Source organism: Rhamphochromis sp. 'chilingali', assembly GCF_963969265.1.
Source record: "Rhamphochromis sp. 'chilingali' genome assembly, chromosome: 6".
NCBI lineage: Eukaryota > Metazoa > Chordata > Actinopteri > Cichliformes > Cichlidae > Rhamphochromis > Rhamphochromis sp. 'chilingali'.
In genome coordinates, this window is record NC_137933.1 from 5,245,121 (window position 1) to 5,271,017 (window position 25,897).

General features: G+C 40.9%; 1 protein-coding gene across 1 annotated transcript; it reads right to left on the minus strand.

Moving 5' to 3' along the window:
- Positions 1-18,702: 18,702 nt before the first annotated feature.
- Positions 18,703-25,573, minus strand: ctsd (cathepsin D). Its single transcript, XM_080884218.1, has 9 exons — positions 25,403-25,573; positions 22,931-23,087; positions 21,625-21,748; positions 21,363-21,481; positions 21,090-21,289; positions 20,586-20,708; positions 19,724-19,868; positions 19,511-19,609; positions 18,703-19,243 (listed from the first exon to the last, which is right to left on the minus strand). Exons 1-9 carry the CDS (start codon positions 25,462-25,464, stop codon positions 19,082-19,084), a joined length of 1,191 nt encoding a protein of 396 aa, XP_080740344.1. The 5' UTR covers positions 25,465-25,573; the 3' UTR covers positions 18,703-19,081.
- Positions 25,574-25,897: the final 324 nt, after the last annotated feature.

A 25,897-nucleotide genomic window follows, 5' to 3' on the forward strand; every position in this document is an offset into this window, starting at 1 on the left:
TCTTGTTTCTTTATTGAGAGGCCTGAAGGGGTCCGGCTAACTGTGTTTTTGTGCCGTATGTTGAAAAAAAATCTCAAAACTAAAGAGAAGGAAGAGTTCAGGAATAATATATGATCAAAGTACCAGGCACACAAATCCTTAGGCCAAGTGATACGGTCACATCATGGGCGAATCTTAAGGTGGAAACCAACCAATGCCATGCTCAGGACTGATTTCATTTGTTAGATATATTTTGTACATGCTGTACAGTTCCTGATGTAACTAACCACTATTTTTGGTAATAACATTGTTTTGTTCACAGATCGTATTATCACAGTATGATGTGAACCATCACAGGAGCTACTAATGTAGCTGTGAACATTTGATCCCTAGGGTTAATGTAAAACATTTTTTCTCAGTTTTTACATTGATTTAAGATTTTTATCCCAAAAAGCTTGGATGCTGTGTGAGTTACAGATAAATAAAAACAGAATGTAATGATTTACAAATCTCAGAGACCAATACATAATTCACAGTAGAACAGAGAAAACCAAATGTTTCAAATGACAAAATGTAAAAAAAGGTAAATTTGAATTTTATGACAGCAACACGTCACAAAACCTGTGGGCCCGGGCTATGTTTGTCTCTGTGCAGCATCTCCTCTTCTTTTAACGCTGTTCCTGAAACGTGAGGAAATTAGGATATGAACTGCTGAACTTTTGGGACAGAGGTTTTCAGTTGGTGAAAGGTCTGAACTGCAAGCGGGCCACTTCAGACTCTTCTACTGCAATGCCATGCTATTATAACAGCTACAATACGAGGTTTAGCATTGTGTTGCTGAAACATGCAAGGCTTTGTCCCGGCTTGAAGAGAGCAGACAGCAGACAATGATCTCTGGAACTGTTACCGAGTAAACGAGCTAACGTTAGGACGTTTTCACAGTGCTCCAGCCTTTTCAGAACTGGGGTTTTAATATTTCTATATTTACTGTATTTAGAACTATGTTTACATCTCAATACTTCTAAATGTTCAGAATCGTCATTACTAGAAGTATTTCCTGTAATTTAACCTCTTAACATCCACAAGCTCATCAGTGGCATCTATAAGTTTAGGATGAGGTTGATGTCTGCCGCTTTTGTGGGGAATTTTAACAAATATGGACCACCCAGATATAAAAGGTTTTCAAAGAAAAACTATCAGGCCTTAAACAAATAACACAAGTAAGAAAATGTTCTATATTTTCTGAAAATGTGCATATTTTAGCATGTGGCTTAAACAAAACACAATCCTAAGCCCCGGTGTGCAAGCCAGTCGTGTGTGTGTGTGTGTGTGTGTGTGTGTGTGTGTGTGTGTGTGTGTGTGTGTGTGTGTGTGTGTGTGTGTGTGTATTCTACACACATGCATGTGTCTGAATAAGAGGGAAGGTTGAAAAGTGAAGCTGCGACTAGTGGCTCGAGAGAGGTGAAAAAGAGTGCAGGCAGGGTGGAGTGGCTGAAGAGGAGTGTCCAGAAATCTGGAGACAAAGTTTAAGAAGCAAAGATGGTTTTACATGTGCAGAGGAGGGATAGTGGATATGGTGGACAAATGATGGTGAAGGCAAAGAGAAGAAGACCACAGGGAAGGTTAAAAGATGCAGTGAAGGAGGACAGAAGAGGATTTAAGACATGATGGAGGCAGATGAGCTGCTGTGGTGACTCATAAAAGGAGCAACTGATCAAAGAGGAAGTGCTTGTATTCTACGAGTTGATGATTAACCTTTGACATTAAAGTGCAAATAAACCGAGGTTTACCATCTCAGAAAACAATGGGTGCTGGCAAAAGCTTAATTTATTTTAGAGTAAAGTCCATCAGGTGACTGTATCATATACACGTCTGTGTCTGTGATCTGGAGACTTTAGCAGGGACACATTAGCAGGGAGTGATGAAGCCACAGCATAGCCTCCTGAGCTCTCTCTGTGTGTTGGGCGATCGTGGCTCAAGAGTTGGGAGTTCGCCTTGTAATTGGAAGGTTGCAAGTTCGAGCCCCGGCTTGGACAGTCTCAGTCGTTGTGTCCTTGGGCAAGACACTTCACCCTTTGCCTACTGGTGGCGCCAGTGTCCGGCAGCCTTGTCAGTGCGCCCCAGGGCTACAATGTAGCTTGCCATCACCAGTGTGTGAATGTGTGGAGGACAGGTTGTGTGAAGTGCTATACAAATACAGGCCATGGACCATTTTGCTGGTGTAAAACCTCAATCACTGCACATGTTTCTGTCACCTATGCTCTCCCAGTTTGCACAGTGCCCCCTGGCCCCATACCAGTGTCAGAAAACAACACGGCTGACGTCCAGGTGGCCAAAATCAGCTCCAACAGTGATGTGACTCTGACAGTGACGGTGAACCCTGAAGATTTATTCTACCTGAAAGGAAACGCCCTCATGGTAAAGAAAGGCCTGGACTATGAGGTGATGTATGGAACACAAATAATGTATATAAGAGATATGTGATCAGTTTTTGGAATTGGATATTAGAATGTGGTATGCAGAAAGTTTATAAAGTGTTTTCAGGACTACCTAGGTCACAGGTGTCGAACTCCAGGCCTCGGCGGCCGGTGTCCTGCAGGTTTTAGATGTGTCCTTGATCCAACACAGCGGATTCAAATGGCTAAATGACATCCTCAGCATGTCTTGAAGTTCCAGAGGCCTGGTAATGAACTAATCATTTGATTCAGGTGTATTGAGCCAGGGTGAGATCTAAACCCTGCAGGACACCGACCCTCGAGGCCTGGAGTTCGACCCTGACCTAGGTTATATGAGCATGTACTGTAATGATATCATTATGAACATTTATTTGTATTCTTTTACAGCTAATAATATTTCAGAATATTCCTGCAGTAGGCGCGTCCCATGTATCTGTTTTTGTTTCTTTATTAGTCATTGCCCAGCGCGACTCTGATGGTGTGGATAAAGTGCAGCAGAGCTGGCTCTAGATCTGTGAGTAAGAGTCATCACATTAAAAACAGACAGAAGTCAGCAAATGAACCGAGTCTGGGGGAAATGAATCTGAAAGTCAAGACATCAGGTCACCTGTACACGCCTAATGCCAACATTATGTTCTCATGTAAGGGACTCCACCTGTCAGGGTTCTTCAGCTCCAGAGCTGCACCGGCTCTTTTTGCCCCATCACCAGTCACCCCGTGTGACTTTGGCAAGAAAAACTAGATGAATATAAAAATGGAAATGAACAGTTATTTTTTACTTTTTAAAAATGTTTATCATTGCTGTAAGTTGTGTCTATAAATGTAAAAATTATATTGTATTATTATATAACAAGTTAAACAGAAAATGCGTGTCACACTCTAAATCTGTCTCCTAGTTTCACTCCGCCCACAGAGCATGTTTATAAGGCTTGAGTGCTGTTGTGTCGTTGTGTTGTTAGGAGCAGTGCCTCGATGTGTTGTTGTGTTCTCACTGTTTGACTGAAGCTGAGCTGATTCTCTCTCCTCAAGGTGAACGAGTCCGTCGAGGTTTTGGTTGAAAACGTGAACGATAACCCCCCCAACTTTGCTCAGAACCACTATGTGCTGGATGTGAATGAGGTGGGCTGCACTGCTCTTTCATGCTTGTAGAACAACATGTGTTTGTGTTTCCTCTTTGAACCATTTTATGTCCTGCAGCTCATTCCGGTCAACTCCAGTATTGGTCTGATAGAAGCCACAGATGTTGATTCACAGCCGCTGTATTATCGCTTGGAGACAACAACAGTAAGACAAGACAAACTATGTCCAAATGACTATGATGAAGTTCGGACGCATTTAGACAAATGAATGGAATACATGCATCTGCTATTTGTTTACATCACACTGATCTGTGAGGCCCAGGCTCCACATGAATCAACTTCTCTTGGACAAAATTATGTCTATGACTAAAGCTTCATTATTAACAACGGGAAGAAAAGTGTAAAGGTTCCCTCAATTGCTAACCTCTGATGGACCTTTGAGCATAGCCTTTGTTCAGGCTTCAGGCCACAAAATCCAAGTGAGATCAGCTGATCTGTCTCTGTCGGTTTTCCTCAGGACAAGTATTTCCGCTTGGAAAACGTCAATACTCCAAAGATTCTTGTGAAAACCATCCTGGACTACGATGTTGTACAAAAGATCTCGCTGGTCTTACACGTGCAGGTACAGTAATGACTTATGAAAACATCCTGCAAGGCTCTGCTTTTTCTGTAAAAACCAGTCTGAAGTCTGCTTCTTACAGGACACGTTCAACGGTTCAGCTTCCAACAAGCCCTTCTTCACCTCTGTGGCCACCATCACAGTGCGTGTGAAGGATGTGGACAACCGGCCCCCGTGGTTTCAGCCATGCACGAGGACAAACTTAGGAAATGCTAAACTGTGTGTGAGCAGCGGCTACAGAGGCAAAGTCAACCTCACAGAGAAACAGGTGGGGTCTGACTGGCGTTTACATCACAGCAAGAAAAGAAATGCGCTTCACCTGAACAGGAAGTCGCTCACATGGCTGACATCTCTGGGCCTTATTTTAATTATGCAAGAGCCATCGTGCTATTCTAGCTCATACAGAAAAAAGGTTAAAAACCTTATTATACAGGGGAAGTTCATATTTGATATGATGTCATGAAAACACATTTATCATCTAAAAAACTGGTTTTCTGTATAAAACATATTCTTTATTTAACCAAGTACAGTTTTACGACTATATGAAATGTATACCAGTCTGTGCTACTTTGGACAATGAGTGTGCACATCCAGGCAAACACTGTTACTTTAGCTGCTACACAGAAAAATCAAATACACAGGAAACAGGACAAAGTGTCTTAAGTCTGTACGCTGCACAGACATTTGAGGGTCACAATAACCTTCATGCTGTTTTAAATACATTTGTTATCTGGGGAGTGAATAATGTAAATGATTAAACATTTTCAGAAATGTTTCCATCGAAGCTCTGAGGGTTCGTTCTGATGTTCATCACTGCAGCGGCAGCAGTCTGTCACACAGATTCTATGAAATAAGAACTATCAGCTTCGAGCTGCTTTATTTGACAGACCATGGCAGGTGTGCACTTCTGTGCTGGGCACCAAAACACCACACAGGTGTGCAAAGAAAATTTCAGGGTAATAAAATTATCATCAGAGCAGTGCTTGCGTGTGTTGGTGATCATAGTGATCCTAAGATACCAGCATCATGACATCTCAGCCTTTCAGGGAAACCTCAGCACTGGTTTATCTGTGAGGGAGGACACTTGCTCAGGTTCCACTGTAGGGCCAAACATTACAGGCTAAAACCTGCAACGAGATCCAATGACATAGGGACGATGCAAATTTTGGTGATTTTTACATGTTGTGTTTGCCAGTATTTATTCAGTGATAGCAATATTAACGGTAATGACTTGTGAAATCAATCAGTGTGGAGGACACACGATAACAGCTAACCGGTCGCAGCAGATGGCCCCGCCCCTCCCTGAGCCTGGTTCTGCTGGAGGTTTCTTCCTGTTAAAAGGGAGTTTTTCCTTCCCACTGTCGCCAAAGTGCTTGCTCATAGGGGGTCATATGATTGTTGCGTTTTTGGGTTTTTCTCTGTATCTATGAAGCGCCTTGAGGTGACTTTTGTTGTGATTTGGCGCTATATAAATAAAATTGAATTGAATTGAATTGAATTGAAATGAATACATACTGATTTTCACCTTCAGGAAGGCCCGCTGGTGCTGGAACCTGGACCTGTGTTTGCCAAGGATGGAGACAAGAACAAGAGCGAGCAGATCAGCTACAGAATATTACGAGGTCGGATAAAAAACCTTTGGAGGACCCGAGTTTTACACTCAACAGTTTCAGTTTGGTGTGCTTATTAAACTGATTATCACATATAGACAGACAGTCTTACACGCCTCTCTGCAGCTTCTCTCCTCCTGCTACCCCCCCCCCCCCCAAAACCCATCTCCATAGAGACTGTGTCAGCTTCCAAACAGACAAAAAACAAACTAAAAACCAGCAACAAACAACTTAAACATAAACAATCACAAAGAAAGAACAATACAGTATCCACATCTGAACCAAAGAGTAAAACAGTGAAATGTGGATTATTAAACTTAATAATTGATCAACAAATCAATTTACTCTGCCTTACAGAAACCTGGTTGCAGCAGGATGATTATGTTAGTTTAAATGAATCAACATCCCCGAGTCATTCTAACTACCAGAAACCTCGAAGCACAGGCCGAGGGGGCGGTGTGGCAGCAATTTTTCACACCAGCCTATTAATCAACCAAAGACCCAGACAGACTTTTAATTCATTTGAAAGCCTGATGCTTAGCCTTGTGTAAAACTCAGAAACCAGTCTTACTTGGTATCATCTGTATGTATTATTGTAGGGTCTACCTTACAATATAAAGAACCTTGAGGCGACTGTTGTTGTGATTTGGCGCTGTATGAATAAAATTGAATTGAATTGAACTGATAGAAGTTTGAAGGCTCTACTACTAAAAGTAGTTATCAAAATGCTTTTAATCCTTTCCATTTATTTTTAATTGTTCATCTAATCGTGTGATATAAGAAGCTCAGAAGAAAAAAATAAGTAAATCATCGTTACCTGGTGCCATTTAGAGGCTAGCAACGACCAAGTGATTGCACCCACTTTGCAATCACTGCTGCTTAGTTTGTTTTTGTACACGCTCTCATGGCACCATTCTGTTAATGAGGTCGAATTTCAATAAGTCAGATTCAGGTCGTGGTTAAATAATAAAGTAAGCTTATTCTGCTGGTTTGTAGGGCAGCATAAAGAAAATGCTCTTATTTGTCTTTATGTGTTTTTTTCCTTTATCTGTAGGAAACGAAGGAAATATATTTCAGATTGATGAAGAAACGGGGAACATCACAATGACCAAAGCTGCTGATATTGTTGGTCCAATAACTCTCACTATCCTGGTAAAACAAATATTATATACATTTGTCAAATAATATAAAGAAAATACAGATTTTCAGGAATTAGATATTTGGTTTTACTATCAGGCATCACAGGTGACCAACAGAGATCAGTTTGCAGTGACACAGGTTACCATTGATGTGATGAAGAAGAGCAGGAGTCCTCCTCGTTTTGAAAGGGAGCGATATGAAGGATTTATCTACAGCAACTCTGTGCCTGAGACCATGATCCTCCGAGACCGAAACACCAACCGACCCTTCAGGGTCCGAGCACGGGACGAAGACTTCGCCAGTGTGAGCGCTCTTTGAAATCAAAGCTAAATATTATAGTATATGTTATAAGCCTAACCCTGATGTTTGGCTGGTTGTAGCTACAATAAGCAAAACCATTAGTAACACCCTACTGAGTTAACTGAAAAGGTCAGCTATGGATGCTGCTGATTTACACATGGAAGGGTTGTAGAGACCGACCGACTGTCAGGTACACGTGCTACGAGGAAATCATTTGTTTTGGCATTTTGCTGGTCTGGGCCATTCAGGTGGATGCTAACCCAAAGTGCCGGTAATTTCATCCCAAGCATAAAGCGTGTAATAATAATAGAACAGCTATATCAGGGCTCTAGAGTGCGACCAATTTGGTCGCAAATGCGACCAAATTTTTCAGTGGTGCGACTAAAAATAAATATTTGGTCGCACAGGTGCGACCAACTGTTCCGGTAACAAAAAAAAAATCTCTGTAACTCTCCGTGTGGTCAACAACAGACACACATTATGCCCCTATCGTGGACTAAACCAATCAGAGATAGTCAGGGGCGGGACCTCTCTGATTGGCCGTGGTCCAGTTGAAAGTGCAGGTGGAAGAGAGAGGTGAGTAGCTTGAATAAAGCGATATCAATTCATTAACGGATTCCACACAAAGACCTAAACACAGAGCGGACCCAACACATCAGAATCAGCTTCGTCTTTCTCGGCTTTCTCACCCGAAGGCCCGAACACGGACACGCTGTCGGAGCTTAGCGATTCTTCGGGTCCGCGCTGTGTTTACGTCTTTTTGCGCTGATTCTGAGCTGCAGGTTTTGCCTCTCTCCAACCAAAATTCACCGAGCCAGCAGCAAAAGAAGCAGCAAACTGCGCTTCACATTTGATCAATGTCGTCATGAATTCCCTCTGACTTTTGCTGTTTTGCTTCCACCACGATAAAAATCACACTTCCTGCACAGCTCTCTCTCTCTCTCTGTACTTCAGGAACAGTTTCCCGTCTCAAATCTGTTTTCTGCATTATTCATTCGCTTATTACCCACCAGTCTAGCGTTGTTTACAGCGCTTTTTCTTTTTTCACTTAAATGACCTCGGACAAGAAAGCCTCATTTCTGCTGTTCAATACTGAAGAAATTTAAATTTCTTAAAATTATGCAAAATTGCAGAATATTTTTAAGGTTATCTGCTATAAAAAGCCAGACCAGGAAAATCTCCTTCATGTTTTCCTGTGTTTTGTTCTCAGTTACTTTCACACAAAGGCATCTGCTGTGATTTTCACAATTCTGATGAAGTCTCATGTGTATCAGTACTGATAAATGATCAGAATTATAATATTTCTGACTGTCTGAGGCTAAATTGAATCAAATCAGGACTTTGAGAACCGGAATTGAATGGATTATAGAAATCAGTGATGATACTCAGCCCTAGTGAGCAGCCTAGGCCTGAGAGAAGTGGATGTAGCTGTGGGTAATAAGAAAAGATGAAAAGAACTATTGATAACTTTTTTGTTAAGTTAAGGCCTGATCTGTCTGAAATTCATAGCCAGTGCTCTGACACGGTGCCATCAATATTTGAATGCTGAAAAAGCACAGTGTATCCAGAAAACACATTATATGCTGCAGTAAATGCACTGCCCAAGTGTCCCCTCTCCCCACGGCCTTTCAGCAGCTGACAGCAGCAAACAGGTTGTCAGAGGAGGCCAAGATGATGATTAAGTTTTTAACATTTTCTACAATATTGACAAAGCACTTTAAGCACAAGTTTGTTAGTTAATAATTTAGAAATTAATATTGTCTGTATGGACTTCCCCCCCCAAAGAAAGTGCACATGTAAAACTGCGGTGTTAAGCGATGCGGTTGAAAAATTTGAGTGCGCCTAACTTTTGTGCCAGTACGCCTAAATTTTTAAAGTTAGGCGTACCGGTGCGCCCATGTCAAAAAGTTAGTCTAGACCCCTGTATATATTAGACTACAGTCTAGGTCATGTAACAGGACAACAGAATGGCTGAACATGGAAGAATCGAGGTGTTGCAGTGCCACATTCCAGGCCGGACTTTTAGCTGATTGGAATTCAGCAGGACCTTAAGAGCACTGTGTGAAATTAAAGCCTCAGTGACCTGAAACAACAAGTAGAGAAAAGTGGGGCAAAATTCCTCCACAACCATGTCAGAGCCTGATAAAGTCATACAGAGAAGAATAACTTAAAGTTCTTGCTCTTATTTAACCCTGGCTGAAAGAACCGCTTACAGGAAGAACATACTAAATCTGTTTCTAGTGTAGTAGATTATACAGATTTAAATGTACAGGAGTACTAGAGTACTTGTAAAAATGTGCAGGTGTTTATTTTGATTAACCCCTGTACAGTTAAAAAGGTACGCGATCACAATTACGTTTATTGTGCAAGCTGTTGCTGGTCATTATTTTCTACCTCCTGCTGGTTAGAAATCACTTAAAGCAGCTTTAAATGCACAACTAATGCTAAACTAACAAGATAAAATCTTTGTTTGTCAGGGTGTGAATCCAGATGTCAAATACGAGGTTCAGTACAGCAGCTACGTCAATGTGACCTCTGATGGTTTCGTGATACTGAAAAGAGTTGTGAAGACAGAGTCCTTCGCTCTTCAGGTGAATTTTTAAGACGTCATGGCACAATGAGAGCAAAGACTTCCTGGTTCTTGACACTTTGTAAGCTGTTAAACTTTTACTTTCTGCAGCTCCGAGCAGTGGATGTGACAACAGGGGAGTTTGGAACTGCAGCCCTCTCAGTTCAGGTCATACCTGGTGAGACTTCGGACTGGAAAAACTTTCACCTTATTTCTCCTGTTTCTAATTTCATGTCATATCAGTAAAAACGAAATCACTAAAAACATTACTAAATCTTTATAAAAAAAACAGTTTTTATACTAATGATTTCAAATGAACCTAAAATATGATATATTATTACCTCTCAAGGAGGGAACACAAAACTGTGTTTATTCTTCAAAATTAAAGGGCTTGCTGTTATTCTTTATTTGTAATATTGTAAAACAAAGTCAAATGTAAGCCAGAAATATTACTTCATACTGAGGCTGGGAGCCCATTTGGTTCCTCCTGAACATTTCAGTGAAATTCAAAATGGGCACTGTGTTAATTGTTCATTTTTAATCAAAGTTAAAGGAAATCATAGCTTTAATAATAATCATTCCTTTAACCTTAAGTCCTTTGCTTTTCTTCCTGTGCAGATTTAGCCAGCCCATCTCCCTCAAACATCGGCTATCGTCCAGGTGACATGGCGCTTCTGGGCTTGATCATGGCAGCTCTGCTGATCCTTTGCCTGATTGTTATTGGCTTCTTAGTTTCCCACTTGTGGAAGGGAAATACGGGTGTGGACAAACTATGTGAGGTTAGTTGGTTTGGCAATGGAAATATTTTAAACCGGTGAAAAGATGATAAGTTTACAAATCTTTAATCCTTCCTCACTGCTTTCCATCTTGGACATCATGTAAATGAGTGTAACAGACAATATCAGGCTTTCAGTCTTTCCTTCTTTCTGATCTCACAGTACACATCATACAAATGATTTATTGTTTTCTAAAGTAAACAAAGTGTCAAAGTTAACATTTGCAGTATACATATACTGTAAAAAATGTCCCTTAGCAAGAATCAACCTTGACAACAAGCTTTGGGTATAATTTTCATCAGATATTTAACTGTCAGGTGGAGTGGTTACTATAGGAGCTGATTTTAAAAAAAGTCCAAATACATTTCAAAGGCTTGTGATGTGAGTTTCAAGTAAGTTTCAACAGATGGTTTGAGGCTATGCTGATGAATTGTGTGCTAGTCCACCTAAAATATACCAGTTCTACTGACAGCAAACTGGCCTCAGAGCCCGATGCTGCCTTCACCATGTTTAACAGTTGTTACAGTTTTCTTTGCATTGCAGGTCTCTCCTTTCCTAATTGCAGTAAAACAACTCTATTTTCCCTCTAAAACATATTTTCTTTGTCAGTGTAGTCAGTTACAAACTTTAGTCAAGATTGAAGATGTTGAAGCAGGATCTTCTTTCTTGGATGGCAGTGTCTCAGTCAATGATAAGGTAAAAAACAGGTGGTGTAGCCAGTGTAGGTCCTATGACTTAGTGGCTTCTGGGTTTTTTATAATGATTTGAACCAACTGCTTCTCAGATGAGAGTGAGTTTGGTTTTCAGACATTAGCAAACTGGCTGACTCATTAACCACCCGTACAGTCGTTTCAACTGAATATGTAGTTTCTCATAAAATACCAGGATTTCATTCAGCAAAACTGAAACACAAACATTTTGGATAATTTGTGACTGTGACAAAGAAAGAATTTGGCTCAGCCTGAAACTAAGCTTTTAAAAGTGGTAACATTGTTACTGCACATTACACTATTAAAGTAAATAGTGGTTATTTTTGTACATATGTAATATAATAACATGGAATTCATTATTGGAGACTAGATAAACTGCATTTCTGCTTGGCCGACTTATTCATAGATCAAGTGAAAGCCTTCGAAGCCTTTATTGGCTATATGATAAAGTATAAATAGACACCTCCATTGTTTAGACTTCAGAGACAGACTGAAGGTAGTGCAATGGCAGTACCTCATGCATTAACTGCTTTATTAATGAGGAACCTCTCTCCTGACTGTAGTGCCTGAGCCCATGTTTGCAGTCCGGCCAGCCCCGAAGTGGCCACAGAGACTCCCTGCAGTACACCAATGATGGCTTCCAGAATGAGGGGGACCTGAGCCGTCGGGGAGCCAGACGCTGGAACAATGTTCTCCCCAGAAGGAGCACCTTCCCCCAGGCCCGGGGCCGCGTCATACCCCTAGAGAGGCGGAGCCACCACTGTTCTTCATGTGGCATCTATACTAACCACATCCCTAAGGGGAGTCCCTCAGTGAGACCCTCCAGGAGGGGCAGAGAAGATGAGGATGAATATAGTGCAAGGTCAATCCTGACCAAGCAGCGGAGGAAGGAGGGCCAGAAGACTGTGTGGTTCAAGGAGAGTGAAGATTCGTCAGACATTGAGGTGGAGATCATCCCAGACACTGTGGGCCGGGTGGAGGAGGAGACAGAGGAGGAGCTGGAGGGGGAGGTAGAGATGGAAAGTGTTGTCAGAGACCCGGCAGCCCCTTTAAGAGAGGCTGATGATGGGCAGGAGACCAACGAACAGTACCCAGAGAACGCTAGTTCAGAAAAACAGGAAGGAAGCCAGGAGCGGGAGCACTGACAGTAGAGGTCAGAGGTCAAACTGGAGTCTGAAAGGACTGAGCAGAATGCTGTTTGCTTTCCTGGATGCCTACAGTCAAAGTCTCAGCAGTGGACAATGGCACGCTTAACATCTGTGGACTACTGCCCAACCTCAAAGAACTGACTCAAGCATCCAGAAGTATTTGTCTTCTACTGTGAGTATACTACACTACAGTTCCAGCGGAATTAACTGGATACCAAACATACACTTGGAACCAGTGTGGGCCAAGTATTAAACACATTTTGGGTTTATAATTGTGCCCATTAGACTATTACAGTCCCCATTACAGGAATTGTAGAGATCACAGTGCCAGCATGACCTCAAGTCCAGCGGGGCAAAAAACACGAGCAGTCAGTGTTTCACTAGGCGAGGTTGAGATCCGATGCTTTACAGTCTGTGCGGTGTGTAACAGTTTGCATATAAATGTAGCAACACAGCACCGAACAGGTGATCAAAGAGCAATGTTTTCCCCTTCTAAACGTTGGAAAGGTTTTTAAGGAAACCTTTCCAACGTTTACCTGAGAAATTAATTTCTTTTTTAAAGACATCATCATTAAAAAAACATCAGACCCTCTTTGGACTCATAGAAACCTCCTATATGGACCCGCCAATCCAAATAATCTGTTCTGACTCTTTGAGTTTCTTGCCCCACTGAACTTTTGTGAGGGAACACCACCTCCACAGGCCAAAAACTTCAGTTTTCAAACTGTTAACTAAGCTTATCACAAAAAAAGACACATTTTTGTTTTCAAATGTATTTGTTGTAAAGTAAATCTTATACCTTTAGAAAGCCTGTTTATTTCCTAACAAATGGTGCCATATTTGTTAGGAAACTGCTTCTGTGAGTTGTGCAGCAGATTTGAGTTTACTGGGTGCACTCAAGAAAAACTTGCCAAATCCTCTCTCCCAATGCCAAACAGCCTTTTCTATTATTGACTCTTGTTTTGAGCTTCTGCTGCCCTAGGTGCTCAGTTGGTGGTGATCTGCAGCACCATGGACCCGGCTGCCAGGGTCAGTTAGTGTCACTTAAGCCACATTTGACTGATCTGAATAGGACCCATACTATAGGGCAACTTCAATCTGGTGTTCCGCAAAACCAAGCTGCAGCATTATTTTGAGTAAGTCCAAGTACAATCTCCAAATTGAAGGCCAAGTTCCATATAACAGGGGATGTCAAAGAAAAGCTGCTATGTGTGCGTTCCAAGAAGACGACACCGCAAGAAAACTGTTTCCTCGCCCTGTCAGCACGTAGGAAGTGGTCTTCTACAGAAATACAGAAATGCATCTCCTGCTGCATAGGGCTTTAATATCTGCTCTTCACCATCAGACCTATTCGAGTTGATTTTGGCAACTTGTGCACTGGAACCTGAAGATGTAGAGTTATATTCAGCAGTGAGTCCAGATTCTTCCTATAACACTTAGGTCGAAGTGTGCATGGAGAATGCTATGCTGACTGCTTTTGGTGGAGGCGTTGTTATGTTGTGGGGCGGTATTATCCTCACTGGAAAAATGTCATCATTGGATGCAGAGATATCGAGATGAGATCCTGAAACAGCTGGCATTCCCTTATCTCCACAGCCAAGTAGCTAACTCTATCCTCCGAGATCACAGAGAGACTGCCTCCAGAATTTGAGTGGATTTGTTGAGGATGGCCTGCCTGCAGTCCTGACTTCAACCCCACTGAACACTTGTGAGATCAACTTGTTTTTCATGCTGAAAAACAATTTGACATTGGCTGACTTGCAACAAATGTAACTTGAAGAATGCGATCTCATCCCACAGCAGTGGGTGACCAAGCTAATGACCCGCATGAGAAGGAAGTGACCGGCTGTTGTGGTTGTGTATGGTGCTTCCACATGTTACTGAGGCCCCTGCTTCCTAAATTGCAAATATGTCTTGTCTCTTCACACTTCAGTCATCCAATTCGATACACAACATCAAACATCAGTCAGCAGAATAATTTGTTTGGCATTGGAAGAGAAGATTTAGCAAGTTTTTCATGGGCACAACCCACATACTGAACTCTGCTGCTCAACCCACAAATGCACTTTCTGTACAAATGTGGCAACAAATAAACAGGCTTTCAGGTGGTATAAGATTCACTTCAGGTTATATTGTCATTAGCATTAGAAATCATGGTACAAACTACAAAAGCAAATCACAAAGTATTACTAATAAACCATTTTCATTATCGTAAAGTGACTGGCTCCACTTTCTAAAAGGCACCATTTATACAGAGGTATAAGTGGTAGTCAACAAACCCTTTTATGTCATTGGTAATTCATTCTGTCTTCATTGACTGAATTCATACTGAATCCATCAGCAACTATAAGTTTGAATGTATAATCATTATCATAAAACAGACCATTCATTTTGCAGCTATAGAAGCTTTGATGGTGTTAGAGCTACAAAACTAAAATGCATTCATTCTAGTTTTGGGCTAAGTCCAGTTAATTCTCGGCTGCGGCTCTTTGACATCTTACCTTGCAATATAAACGTGACGCAGCATGGGAGACACTGGCCAAAACCTCCGACTGAGACAACAACAGTCAAGCAATGACACAATCAAGAACAACTGAACATTCCAACATTCACTGTCTGCAAATATCTCTCAAAGCTACATCTGTAAAATGTAATTTATCAAGTAGTTTCTCATGCATAAACTGCAAATAAAGAACTCATCTTCCATCATTGTCCCAGCAAACCTCTTGGATGTGGGAGGGAGATCCCATCGACACTATCATTTATGTCAGACAGCAAGAAAAACCTCCCCCGCTGGTGATGCTAGCAGCTTTTCTGTCTTTGGGCTGTAACGGGGTGTGGATTGTGGTCGATTCACAGCTTCTTGTAGCCTACAAATGAATACCATTTGCATTAGTGATGGGATTTCCGGCTCTTTTTAGAGATCCGGCTCTTTCGGTTCGGCTCACTAAAAAGAGCCGGCACTTTCGGCTCTGAACCGGCTCTTCAGGTTGTTTTGTTGCTTTAATTAATTTATTATTAACAATAATATAAAATTATGCACAAAAGGAATTACTAATGTAAAAACAAAGTGGTTTTACTTATATATGTTTATATATAAATATTTACGGTGGCCCCTAGAGACAAAACGCGTACAAACTCCAAAACACATTTCTAGCATGAACTGAACTTCCAAAACAGAGCTACCAGATCACTTAAATTACACAACTGAAAGCATATGTGTATTGTTTGTGTATTTATACACAAGCACTCATATATATTCAAATAATTTAAAAAAAATGTTTATTTACCTGTTATTACCACACACCAAATCCAGTCGTTGGTACTTCCTGGCTTGTGTAGCCACTAGGTAACAAAAGCTCAAAACTGCACCCTAGCATTCTGGAGCACTTCTGTTGTCTTTTGTACGTGTTTTGAGTTTTTATGTGCTTCTGAGTTTTTACGTGTTTTGGAGTTTTTACGTGTTTTGGAGTTTTTACGTGCTTTGTCTGTAGGGGCCACTGTAAATATACTTTTATTTATTCACTCCACATAAAATGTAATAAATAAATCATATAATACAAAAAACAACTATTCACAGTTCAACTTTTAACTATTTAAATTTTCAGCTTTTTCCTTTAAAATTTTTAAAGTGAAAAAACACAAAACACTACAAACCACAACGCAATTAAATATAAATTAAACTATGAAAACAAAAAGAACATGCACATTCTCTGTCATATGGGCCTGCATGAATAAACTTTCTGAATCCTTTATCATCTGCAACTGAAAATAGTTGTGGATGATTACTATACCTTTCTAATGTGACGTTGTTGTCCCTGGCTCTCTTTCTCTCTCCCTCCCGCTCTGTTCCTGTGCTACTGCAAGTGTAACTACCGCCCCTCCCTCCTCTGCTCAGCGCAAAGCAGAAGGCTCGCATGCGGAGTGAAGCGGAAAAAAAGTGAGAGAGACCATGGTTTCTGCATGGTGTGTCATAAATATTACAACATCATATACAACCAAAGTTCTAAGAAAGTTTGGACACTATTTAAAACGTAAATGAGCCTGTATTTTATTCACAATAGAATGCAGGAAACATAGCAGCTATTTAAGCTAAGAAACATAAATATTAAGCTAGGCTAATGTTTACATTTTTTATATCTTTATGCTTAAAATGAGAAATAAACTTCCTGTGCATGTGTTTGTCTTTCACCTATGTGCTTTTTTTGTCCATGTCAAAAATGTTGTGACGGTTAGCAGAAGGTAGGCTCTTGATATCGCCTCGCAACAAGCGCACCAAACATTAGCTATGCCACAGGAGCAGATAGGAGTGGTGCTAAGGGCTATGTAGCCTAGCTTTGCTAACTAGCAGTACCTGCTACTTCTTCCTGCCTGATGTTAGTAAAATGTGATTCTACTTAAACGGCGGAGACCTTAAAGATTATCTTCTATCCAGTAAAGTGCCTTCACACTATGTGCCTACTGCAGTCTGCCTTTGTGTGCTTCATTTTTCTATAAGCCATTAGCAAAAGATTTATTGACACTAAATAAACCCACTGATAAGTGGTGCCTTATTAGAAAATGGTAATGTGAGGTTTTTCTTTGTTTTTTTGTTTTTGTTTTTTTTGTTTTTTTTTGGGGGGGGGGGGGGGGGGGTGCATTAATGGGTTGGGGGTTAGTTATCAGTATTCACTTGATTATCATGTATTTGTATGGTTTCAACATTGAAATTTCAGGAACTCAACCCCACATTGCAACACAAATTACCCATGCTAAACACCAGACACCCCAAAGTGTCGCCTGGTTCTGCTTTTAGCAGCAGTGAGTAACTTCTTTGTGTAGAGCTGTCATCATTTCCACACACAGTGTTTATGAACTTTATGAAACTAAAGCGGTTTTGTTGTGATTCCAGGTTGAGAAAATGATTTGATGGTAAAACTTTATCTACTGAGTACTAAACAGCTGTAAAGATTTTATATGTGTATTTATTACTGCTGTCAGTGTTAATCTCATTAAAATGACGTTAACGCTATAACCGCATTAACGCGGCAAATCTCACCCCATGCGTGGGGCTGCATGGCGCTAACACTTTAACGAGCTAACTGTGCTAACGCGTTGACGCCGTGCAGCCCCACGTGGCGTTAACGTTATTTTAAGGAGATTAATGCTGAAAGCACTAGTATTTATATGTATTTATTGAGAATGTTGGTTAAAATAACTACTTTTATGGGGAAATCTATGGTTTATGTATAGCTGATATTTTGTACATTATAGTGATTGATGTAAAGCACTTGAGGGAATAATAAAGTTTGAGTCTTGTTGGTTGTCGCACATTTTTATTCACATACTATAAAACCATCTTCCTGTACAGGGAAGTGGTTTTAAGAGGTCCTTAATGGAGATCTGGGGTCCAGAGAGTTGAAGGAGTGGTAATTCTGGGTTTGTCAACTGTGAGCTGAGGGAAAATATATATGTTCTGTTTCAGAAAGAGAGTTAAGCTAAACTCCGAGTCATCTATCTGGGTAATAGACTCTGTAAACCTAAGCTACGTACTGGCAGCTTTTATTTGACAGGTTCCTCTGATTCCTGCCCTCCTTCAGGCAACTGACTGACATTTTGCAGTTTCTTATTCAGTTAATATCAAAGCAACAGTTTTATTAATCTGTGGAAATGTGTGTCTTTACAAACATAATATAATTTAGATGATTTTTATATTTAACATATTTGCCAACCGTTAACTCAAACTACAGCTGTCAGCCTCATCCACGCGCTGGAATATTTACTATACTATACTGTAGGACTCAGTTAATAAAACAAGGCTTATGGACAAACACTGATGAACCTTTAATGGGAAAACACCTCACACTCCTGACATGTTGTTTGAGAAGATGTGAACGTTTGACAGTGAAGATCGGTGTCAAATGGTAAAGAAAGCTGTACTAAATGTAGTTTAATTTGACTCTTTGATTAGTCTGGATGTGTTCCAAGCTAGGATTCAATAAAATGCTCTTAAACAATTTTGAAATGTACAATAGACAATAGTGCTCAAAGTTTGAGCTTCAACAGCTCACCCCCTGCATATCACCAAATTCCTCAGTGGATTAAACTGGAGGCTTTGCTTCATACTTAGCCATTGTCATGATGACTCATGGTGAAGCACCACTGGCGATGGCTTACAGTTAGCATCCACAAACGCCCTAACTCTGATCTGATGACGTAACACTTTTCAAAACAGACTTTTAGACAACAGGTGGAAATGTGTACTTTTCTAAAACTTACAGAGACTGTGTCTTTAAAAGAACCACCCAAAATCAATTCACTCAAAACACAAAACGGATCATATTTTAAAAATTGTTTATTGAAGCTAGTCAGATTAAAAGACACACCTATCAGTAGTAGATACCATCTTCCTCCCAAAAATACAAATTCAAAAGTTCTTTTTAAAACAAATCCCTGATTAAAAAAGAAAAAGGATCACTTGAATGGGCAGGAAATTTATAATCGACTGCTCTTAGACACTTATCACACAACTCACGAAGTATCCTATCTGCTTCTCCTGCTCTTGGAAATCTTACATATTGTTCAGATCAGTGCATTTAGTCTATTCCATAAAATCTATTGCTCTATACCGTTTGATTGCAAAGCAACAGAAAACGTGTGCAGCTTAGATTTGTAGCGTTGCACTTGGACATGCTCCTCAAAAGTGCAGGATGGGCTCATTTGGATTTAGCAAAGCCCACCCTGTTGTTGTCACGATCGAAGACTGTGTAGTACTGGCCAATGAAAACGTCTCCCAGAATCCATAGGGGCCCAGCAGGTGGAGGGATGTCCAATCCCATGAAGCCACTTAGACAAATAGTCTTCCCAGCCTGACTCTCCTAATAGGAAGACAAAGATAAAGTCAAGAACAGGTGAACATGAAACGACCATCTTTTACATAATTCAGAGAATCTGAAGCGCTCGTGAGCAGGAACGAGGAAAACAAACTGATCCCTCCTCAGACACGAAGCCAGCCCTCTGCCGGTTGTGCTAAATCCAACAAAACTGCATTTGTTTGGACTTTAATGACGCGAAACACAGTCACAGTGTTGTTTTGTCACATCAGATGGGGACGCTCTGCCGCCCTCTGCTGGAAACAGTCTCACCTGGAGGACATACTGCTCTCCAGTCAGAGTGTAGCTCTGTCCGCCTACGTTGAAGGTGATGACAGGCAGCGATGGGATCTTACTGCAGTTCACCAAGTACTAAAACACAAATTTCAACAACACTTTGTTTTGTATTGTATTTGTGTGAGTGATGTTTGAAGGATTTTATATCACAGTGTTATTCAGCAGATTAAAGGTGAGGACTGCTCTCACCTCTCCCTGGATGAGCGGGATGGCTCCGATGGCCTTCTGCAGGGCCTTGACCTCGGCAGCGGGGCCAGTGATTAGAGAGGTCCCAGTGTCTACGATGGCCTCACAGCCGCTCTTGCACAGACTCAGCTGGCTGCCAACTGTCATCCTGTCAAACACATACAAAAACATTCACGCTACACGAAGACACTCAACTAAATGTCCTAAATTTTAATCACTTTGGAAGAAGTGATTCAAACACGTACTGACTGAAACTCCTTCAGACTGACCTGTTTGACCAATTTGTGTTCATTTGCTGTCCAACATATTTCAGACTTCAGGTACTGATGCAACTGTTTTAATAACCATTAATTCAATACGGGATGCAGGGGGCTAAACTCTGTCATAGCTTACATGAAAGTTAATTTCAATTTCGGTGGGTTTTTGGTGATCAAGCTGGGCCACCAGATATCTCGTTCTGTCCAAACAAGAACTAAAAATCAAAGATTAAACTTCTGATGATGATGATGCAAAACAAAGCAAAGCAGTGAATCTTCAGACATGAGACCAGAAATGCTTGCTTAGCAGTGCCTAAATTAAACAGTGTTGTAATGGTTAATCCCCCCACATGTGCTAACTGATGCTAAAATAGAATTATGTTTTAGTACTTGAATGTTACGCTTGATTCATTTCTGACATCTGGAAGCAGTCCAATGTGCCACATATGAAAACATGAATTTCAGTAGTTTTTAAACACGGTTTTCTTGTTTTTAACGACAGGTGGTCTGATAAGTTTGTTAAACACTCGATAAAAATTTTTCAGGTGAATGTTTTATGCATCGCTTCAGAAATTAAGCACGTATGAGTACGATATCTGAGCCTTTACCCATCCATGTGGACCTGCCAGTAGGCCTGCCGGCTGATGTTGGCATAGTGGAAGTCACCGTCGTAGTATTTGGGGTCGGTCCCTCCCAGGAGCAGCTCACCACCAGGTTCTGTGTCAGGGTTCCTGATGAACAGCAAGCTTTGATATTAGCACCTGCCCAAGTGTTTGTCTGAAAACACTTAATCTTAAAGGGAGAAACAGTCGTGTGATTTTCTTGTTATGTAAGAGATTATCCATTCAGACCTTCAGCAGCATACAAAACACTCAGTTAAACACAGCAAATATAAAACAAATAGCAAAAGTACCAAAAACCTGGCACTGACATTACCCACAAGGCTCACTGCTTCACTAAAAACACTTGTTTGTCCATCTTGGTCTTTTACAGCTGTGTCCCGTTCACACTAACCAGCAACACGTCAACATAAGGTTAGAAAACATGAACTCTGAGCAGGTCACTCTGCAGCCCAACACTCTGAGCTTGAGCTTAGAAATGGCTGCTCTCACCTGTTCAGGTAGAAGGAAAAGACGTTCTTCTCCACCTTCTTCTGGTTCATGATGTTGTCAAACACCGGAACCACCCCATCCACGGAGATGCGCGGGTAGGCCATGCCGAGGATCCCGTCGAACTTTGCTGCGATGAAAGCGACGCCGGGTTGCTTGATGGCCTCTCCAAAGATCTGTTTTTCTATTGATATGTCTCCAATCTGAAAGAGCAGGACGAATAATTAGAAGGAACTGACTCCGACTATACACTAATGTGGGACCGCTGAAACTTACAGTGCATGTATCCTGACTGAGGTAGCCCGACAAACTGCCAGATCCATACTGAATGGCAAAGGAAGTTCCATTCTTCACATATGTGCTGGATTTTGCAGAATTATATTTGTGGTGAAGCCCTGAGAAACAAAAACACACATTTTAATCCGTCTCTGTAATCTGTGCTTTGTTTGTTCAAACAAATCTTCTTGTGTGATCACAGGTAATCTGATTCTGCACGGCAACGCCATGAACGCCTTGTGTTTTGGAGCTGATAACTTACAGCATGCTATGTCGAAGAAAGAGCAGTGAACAGAGGGCACCCATAGGTTGGAGGAACCCGTGTCAAACACCACGGTAAACTTCTGAGGAGGCGTTCCCAGGGTAATCTCGCCATAATACTGGGCCTGGATGGAAAAGGAAGAAATCGATCAGTTAGCTGAGCTGAAAGAAGAACTATGCAGCTGATCTTCTGTTATAGTAACCTAAAGAGGACCAGGTCTACAACAAAGTCTCATCGTACATGTAAAAGTGAGCCAGCCTGTTTTTACGTCTGTCAGTATCAGCACATGTTATTAGGACGCAGGTCAAATAAGAAGTGAGTCATAGCAGTAAATCAGCTGCTACACAAAAGAAATGACTACCCCATAAATTCAGGACATGAAGCAAACTTCCATTTCATGTGACACAAAATCTCTCAGATCGAAACCTTCATTGCAAAATAGTGTCGACATTTCTGCCCAGTCACTGTGGTCACACAACGCTTCCTTTTTCTGAGCAAAATATAGAAGTCACGTTCCTTTGATTGCTCCAGTGATTGATTTTGGCTGTTCACAGTTTAGGTTTGTCTGTGAAGACTCTCACGTTTCAGCCTTGCAGGGACACAAATGTCAAACTATGATGGAAAAGCAGCAGGAATACTAAAACTCATGAGCAGACAGCAAGCAGCAGTTTTCTTATGATAGATAACAAGAAGACAATTAATAATTTCACTTTTGGTTTGATTATATAAAAGAAAAACCATTTAAACCTCCCTGTTTTCTGGGTAGATTAGGCTGAAACTAATACAGAGCAACTGTCATGTTATAGATTCGTCCTGTTATAACGGTTATTATTAGCTTTAGTTTTTGTTTAAACCTTGATGTTTTTGGTCTACTCAAAATTGTAAGTCTGGTTTTTGTGTCTCTTTATAACCTATAAAAGCTGACTGAGTATTTGAAGACAAAAGAACTGATTCCACGATGTGTTGAGTAAAACAGTGCTAACCAGTCTTCTGTAGGCTCATTAGGATCCTGCAGCTTCCAGATCAATGAGTCAGCTGTCAGATAGTCCCTGTTCCTCTTGTGTCTCTCAGTCTCTCACTGTGAATCAGCCTTGTTAAAAAATATAATGTGTTTGCTGGGAATGACTCTGCCTGACAGACGAGCCTATTTTTCCAAACTGCTGGAGGATTTACAGAGGAAGGCTGAGGCAGCCACAGCACAAGAAGACCTTTGTTGTGGCTCTCCCTGCGAGGGTTTTAAACTTGTGAAAAGTGCATTAAGGAAAGTGAAGACTTTAAGGTTGCCAGTTTGGAGAGTGACGCTTACATCAAGGTAGTTCTTAAGGGTTTCTGGAGTGGGTCCGTTACTCGAGGGGAAGCCAAAGTTGTACTTAAGGGAGTGTTTGTCAGCCACAAGCTCCTTGATTCCTTTCCCCGAGTCGGTCAATTCACGTCTGATGGAACGGAATTTCTTTAAGGGAATTCTGAAAAGAGGAAAACAAAATTAGACTGCTCTGTTCATTTGCAGTGACATAACACAAGTCTGAATGCCTAGATCTGTGATCTGCAGAAATGTAACATTTCGTGTTCAGTTGGTTCAGAAAGTGTGGCGACACGTTTAGAAGCACACCAAAGCTTTAGCCTCCCTGTGAGCTTAGCCGTGAAGGCAGCTACCTCCTGGGCCTCCTGAAAAACTCCAGTTTCTGCCTTCACAAAAGATTTACATAAGTTCCTTTTTTTAAATCAAAAGAATAAATCACTCATTATGATTCTGTTAATTACTAACATTAGGGGTGAAGCCACTTTCCCCAGTGCCAGCACTATAAGCTGTAGCCAGTAACTGTGTGCTGTGGCCTCACCTCTGCAAATTCAAGCCCCTGAACTGCACCTGTTGCCTGTATTTGTGCTCTTGGAGTATTTTCTACATTTTCATGGAAACTCTGTGCTTCAGTTTTGGTGAGCGATATTAGTTCAACTATTAATCCATTACTTAGCGTTAATTACCAGAGAGAGTTACATCAGTACAACACGACTGTACTGATGTACAGTCGATGTTGTGTGGGGTCGAACACAACATCGACCCCACCCTCAGGTCGATGTTGTGTTCACTTTTAACAGTGAAGCTCAACCTTCTCTGCTCACACTGCACAACCACAAACAACCTGCCCAGTGACAATTTTAAAAGTACGTCTTCTATCAAGTTTAAACCACGGGGAAAAAAAGAGAAAATCTTCAGTCCACTGAGTTTCCTTTGTGAAATATTAACACATTTTAATACTAACGCCTCGCAGATAAGGAAGTAGCAAGTGGGCCACATCTTATCTACAAAATGTTCTGCAACAGGGCTGCAAAAATGTGCACCACCCATAAGGCAAGCATGACATGATCAACTTTAAAAAATATTTCTTCTGCCCTCTTGAAATGAAAATGCTAGTAGGGTTCATTGCTTCTGTAAATGTAAACTAGGCGTAAACCCTTCTACTGAAAGTCCCTCTATTTTACTGTAGCTATGCAGGAAACAAACATGTGACCCAAAGGCTTCAGGAAACACTAATCACCATCTTACTGCTACGCTTAAAACCAAGACGTACAACAAAATCCCATACTGAGTTTTTAATGTTCATCTGACAATTAATTACCAACAACAGAAAATCTGAGAAAGTCAGAAAACAGGCTGTCGATTAACTCTACTCAGAATCTGAGCCCTGCTTAATTTAATGTATAATTTAAAATGGATAAAAGTCATTCTTCTCAATCTAAATATTCCAAATATTCCTTTATACTACGTATTTAATACATGTGACTTCACCTATCACATATAATTCTTCCATGTTAGCCCTAATTTAGGTCTAAATTCACACTCAGTAATAATGTCTTATTATTATTATTCCTACATTTATTCCTATTAACGACAATGGTACTAATATTAGTAGCAGTAATAGATGTGGTAGTAAGTATAAAGGAGGGACCGAGAAATTCGATTTTCATAAATACCAAAACCTGTTTTAATACTGAACTAGTGGGCTTACTTTGTTCTTCAACTCACGTCTGGGATCATGATTTTATGGCAGTAGTTGTTACTGAATAGGATTGTAAATATATTTCTTTCAGCATTCCTTCATACCGGCACCTCCCTCCCTATATATTCATCTATAGATCTGTTTGTGTTATAAATATAGTTTTCGTGTCTGTCTGCGCATGTCTGTTCAGCACTTATACACTTATTATTATTAGACCCAAAGTAAACACAAAGACATTTAGCTTCACTGTGGCGCTTTTAACGGCTCCCAGGCAGGAAGAAAAACACCTGTAACAGGCACAGTCCGCACAGTAGGCGTTTTGACATGTTAGTGCAGATAAAGCTCAGGTGTATTAATTACAGCTGTTTTCAATTTGAGAGCCTTCTACACGCCATGTTGTTCTACCGGCCAACCTAGTTTACTTTACCCGACGAAAGTGAGCCATAATAAATGATTAATTACGTCTGGATTTTCTGGAAGCGTCTTTGCTTTCCGCTGATAAACAGCTGTGTGTTTGGACGACGGGGGGCACAAGTCACAAGACCAACAGACAAAGAGAATACCATGAGCACACGGGAGACGATGCGGGCTTGTTAGCTAAAACAAGCTGAATAAATGTAAGAATAAAGCTGGCTGCCTGCTACCAAAAACAGCTCCTATGAAGCACAGCCTGACTGTCGCGTATTGCAGTGTTATTCATGGTAAGTTGCATTACAGACGAGCTAGCAGTGAGTCCAGCCGAAATAACAGGAGGCTAACAAACGGAATATTTCCCTTACCGCACCAAGGCGTCGTTAGTCAAGGCTAACGCTGCGATGACAAACAGGAATAAGGACCTCATTGTAACGGCTGGAAAATCACAGAAACACACTCCACAACAATGACTGAGCACTTCGCCTTGTTGACCACAAACAGCCGACTTTAATCAGCTGACGGTAGTCACCTGCCCAAAAATGAAGTCACATCCGGTTTTTTTCCGGCTTGTCAGCGGAAGTAGAAAGTTTTAATTTTTAGAGAACCGGCTCTTTCGGCTCCAAACCGACTCTTCAGGTTGTTTTGTTGCTTTAATTAATTAATTATTAACAATAATATAAAATTATGCACAAAAGGAATTACTAATGTAAAAAAAAAAACCGTGGTTTTATTTATATATGTTTATATCTAAATATATACAGTGGTCCCTAGAGACAAAACACGTACAAACTCAAAAACACATTTCTAGCGTTAACTGAACTTCCAAAACAGCTGCCTAGATCCCTTAAATTACACAGTTG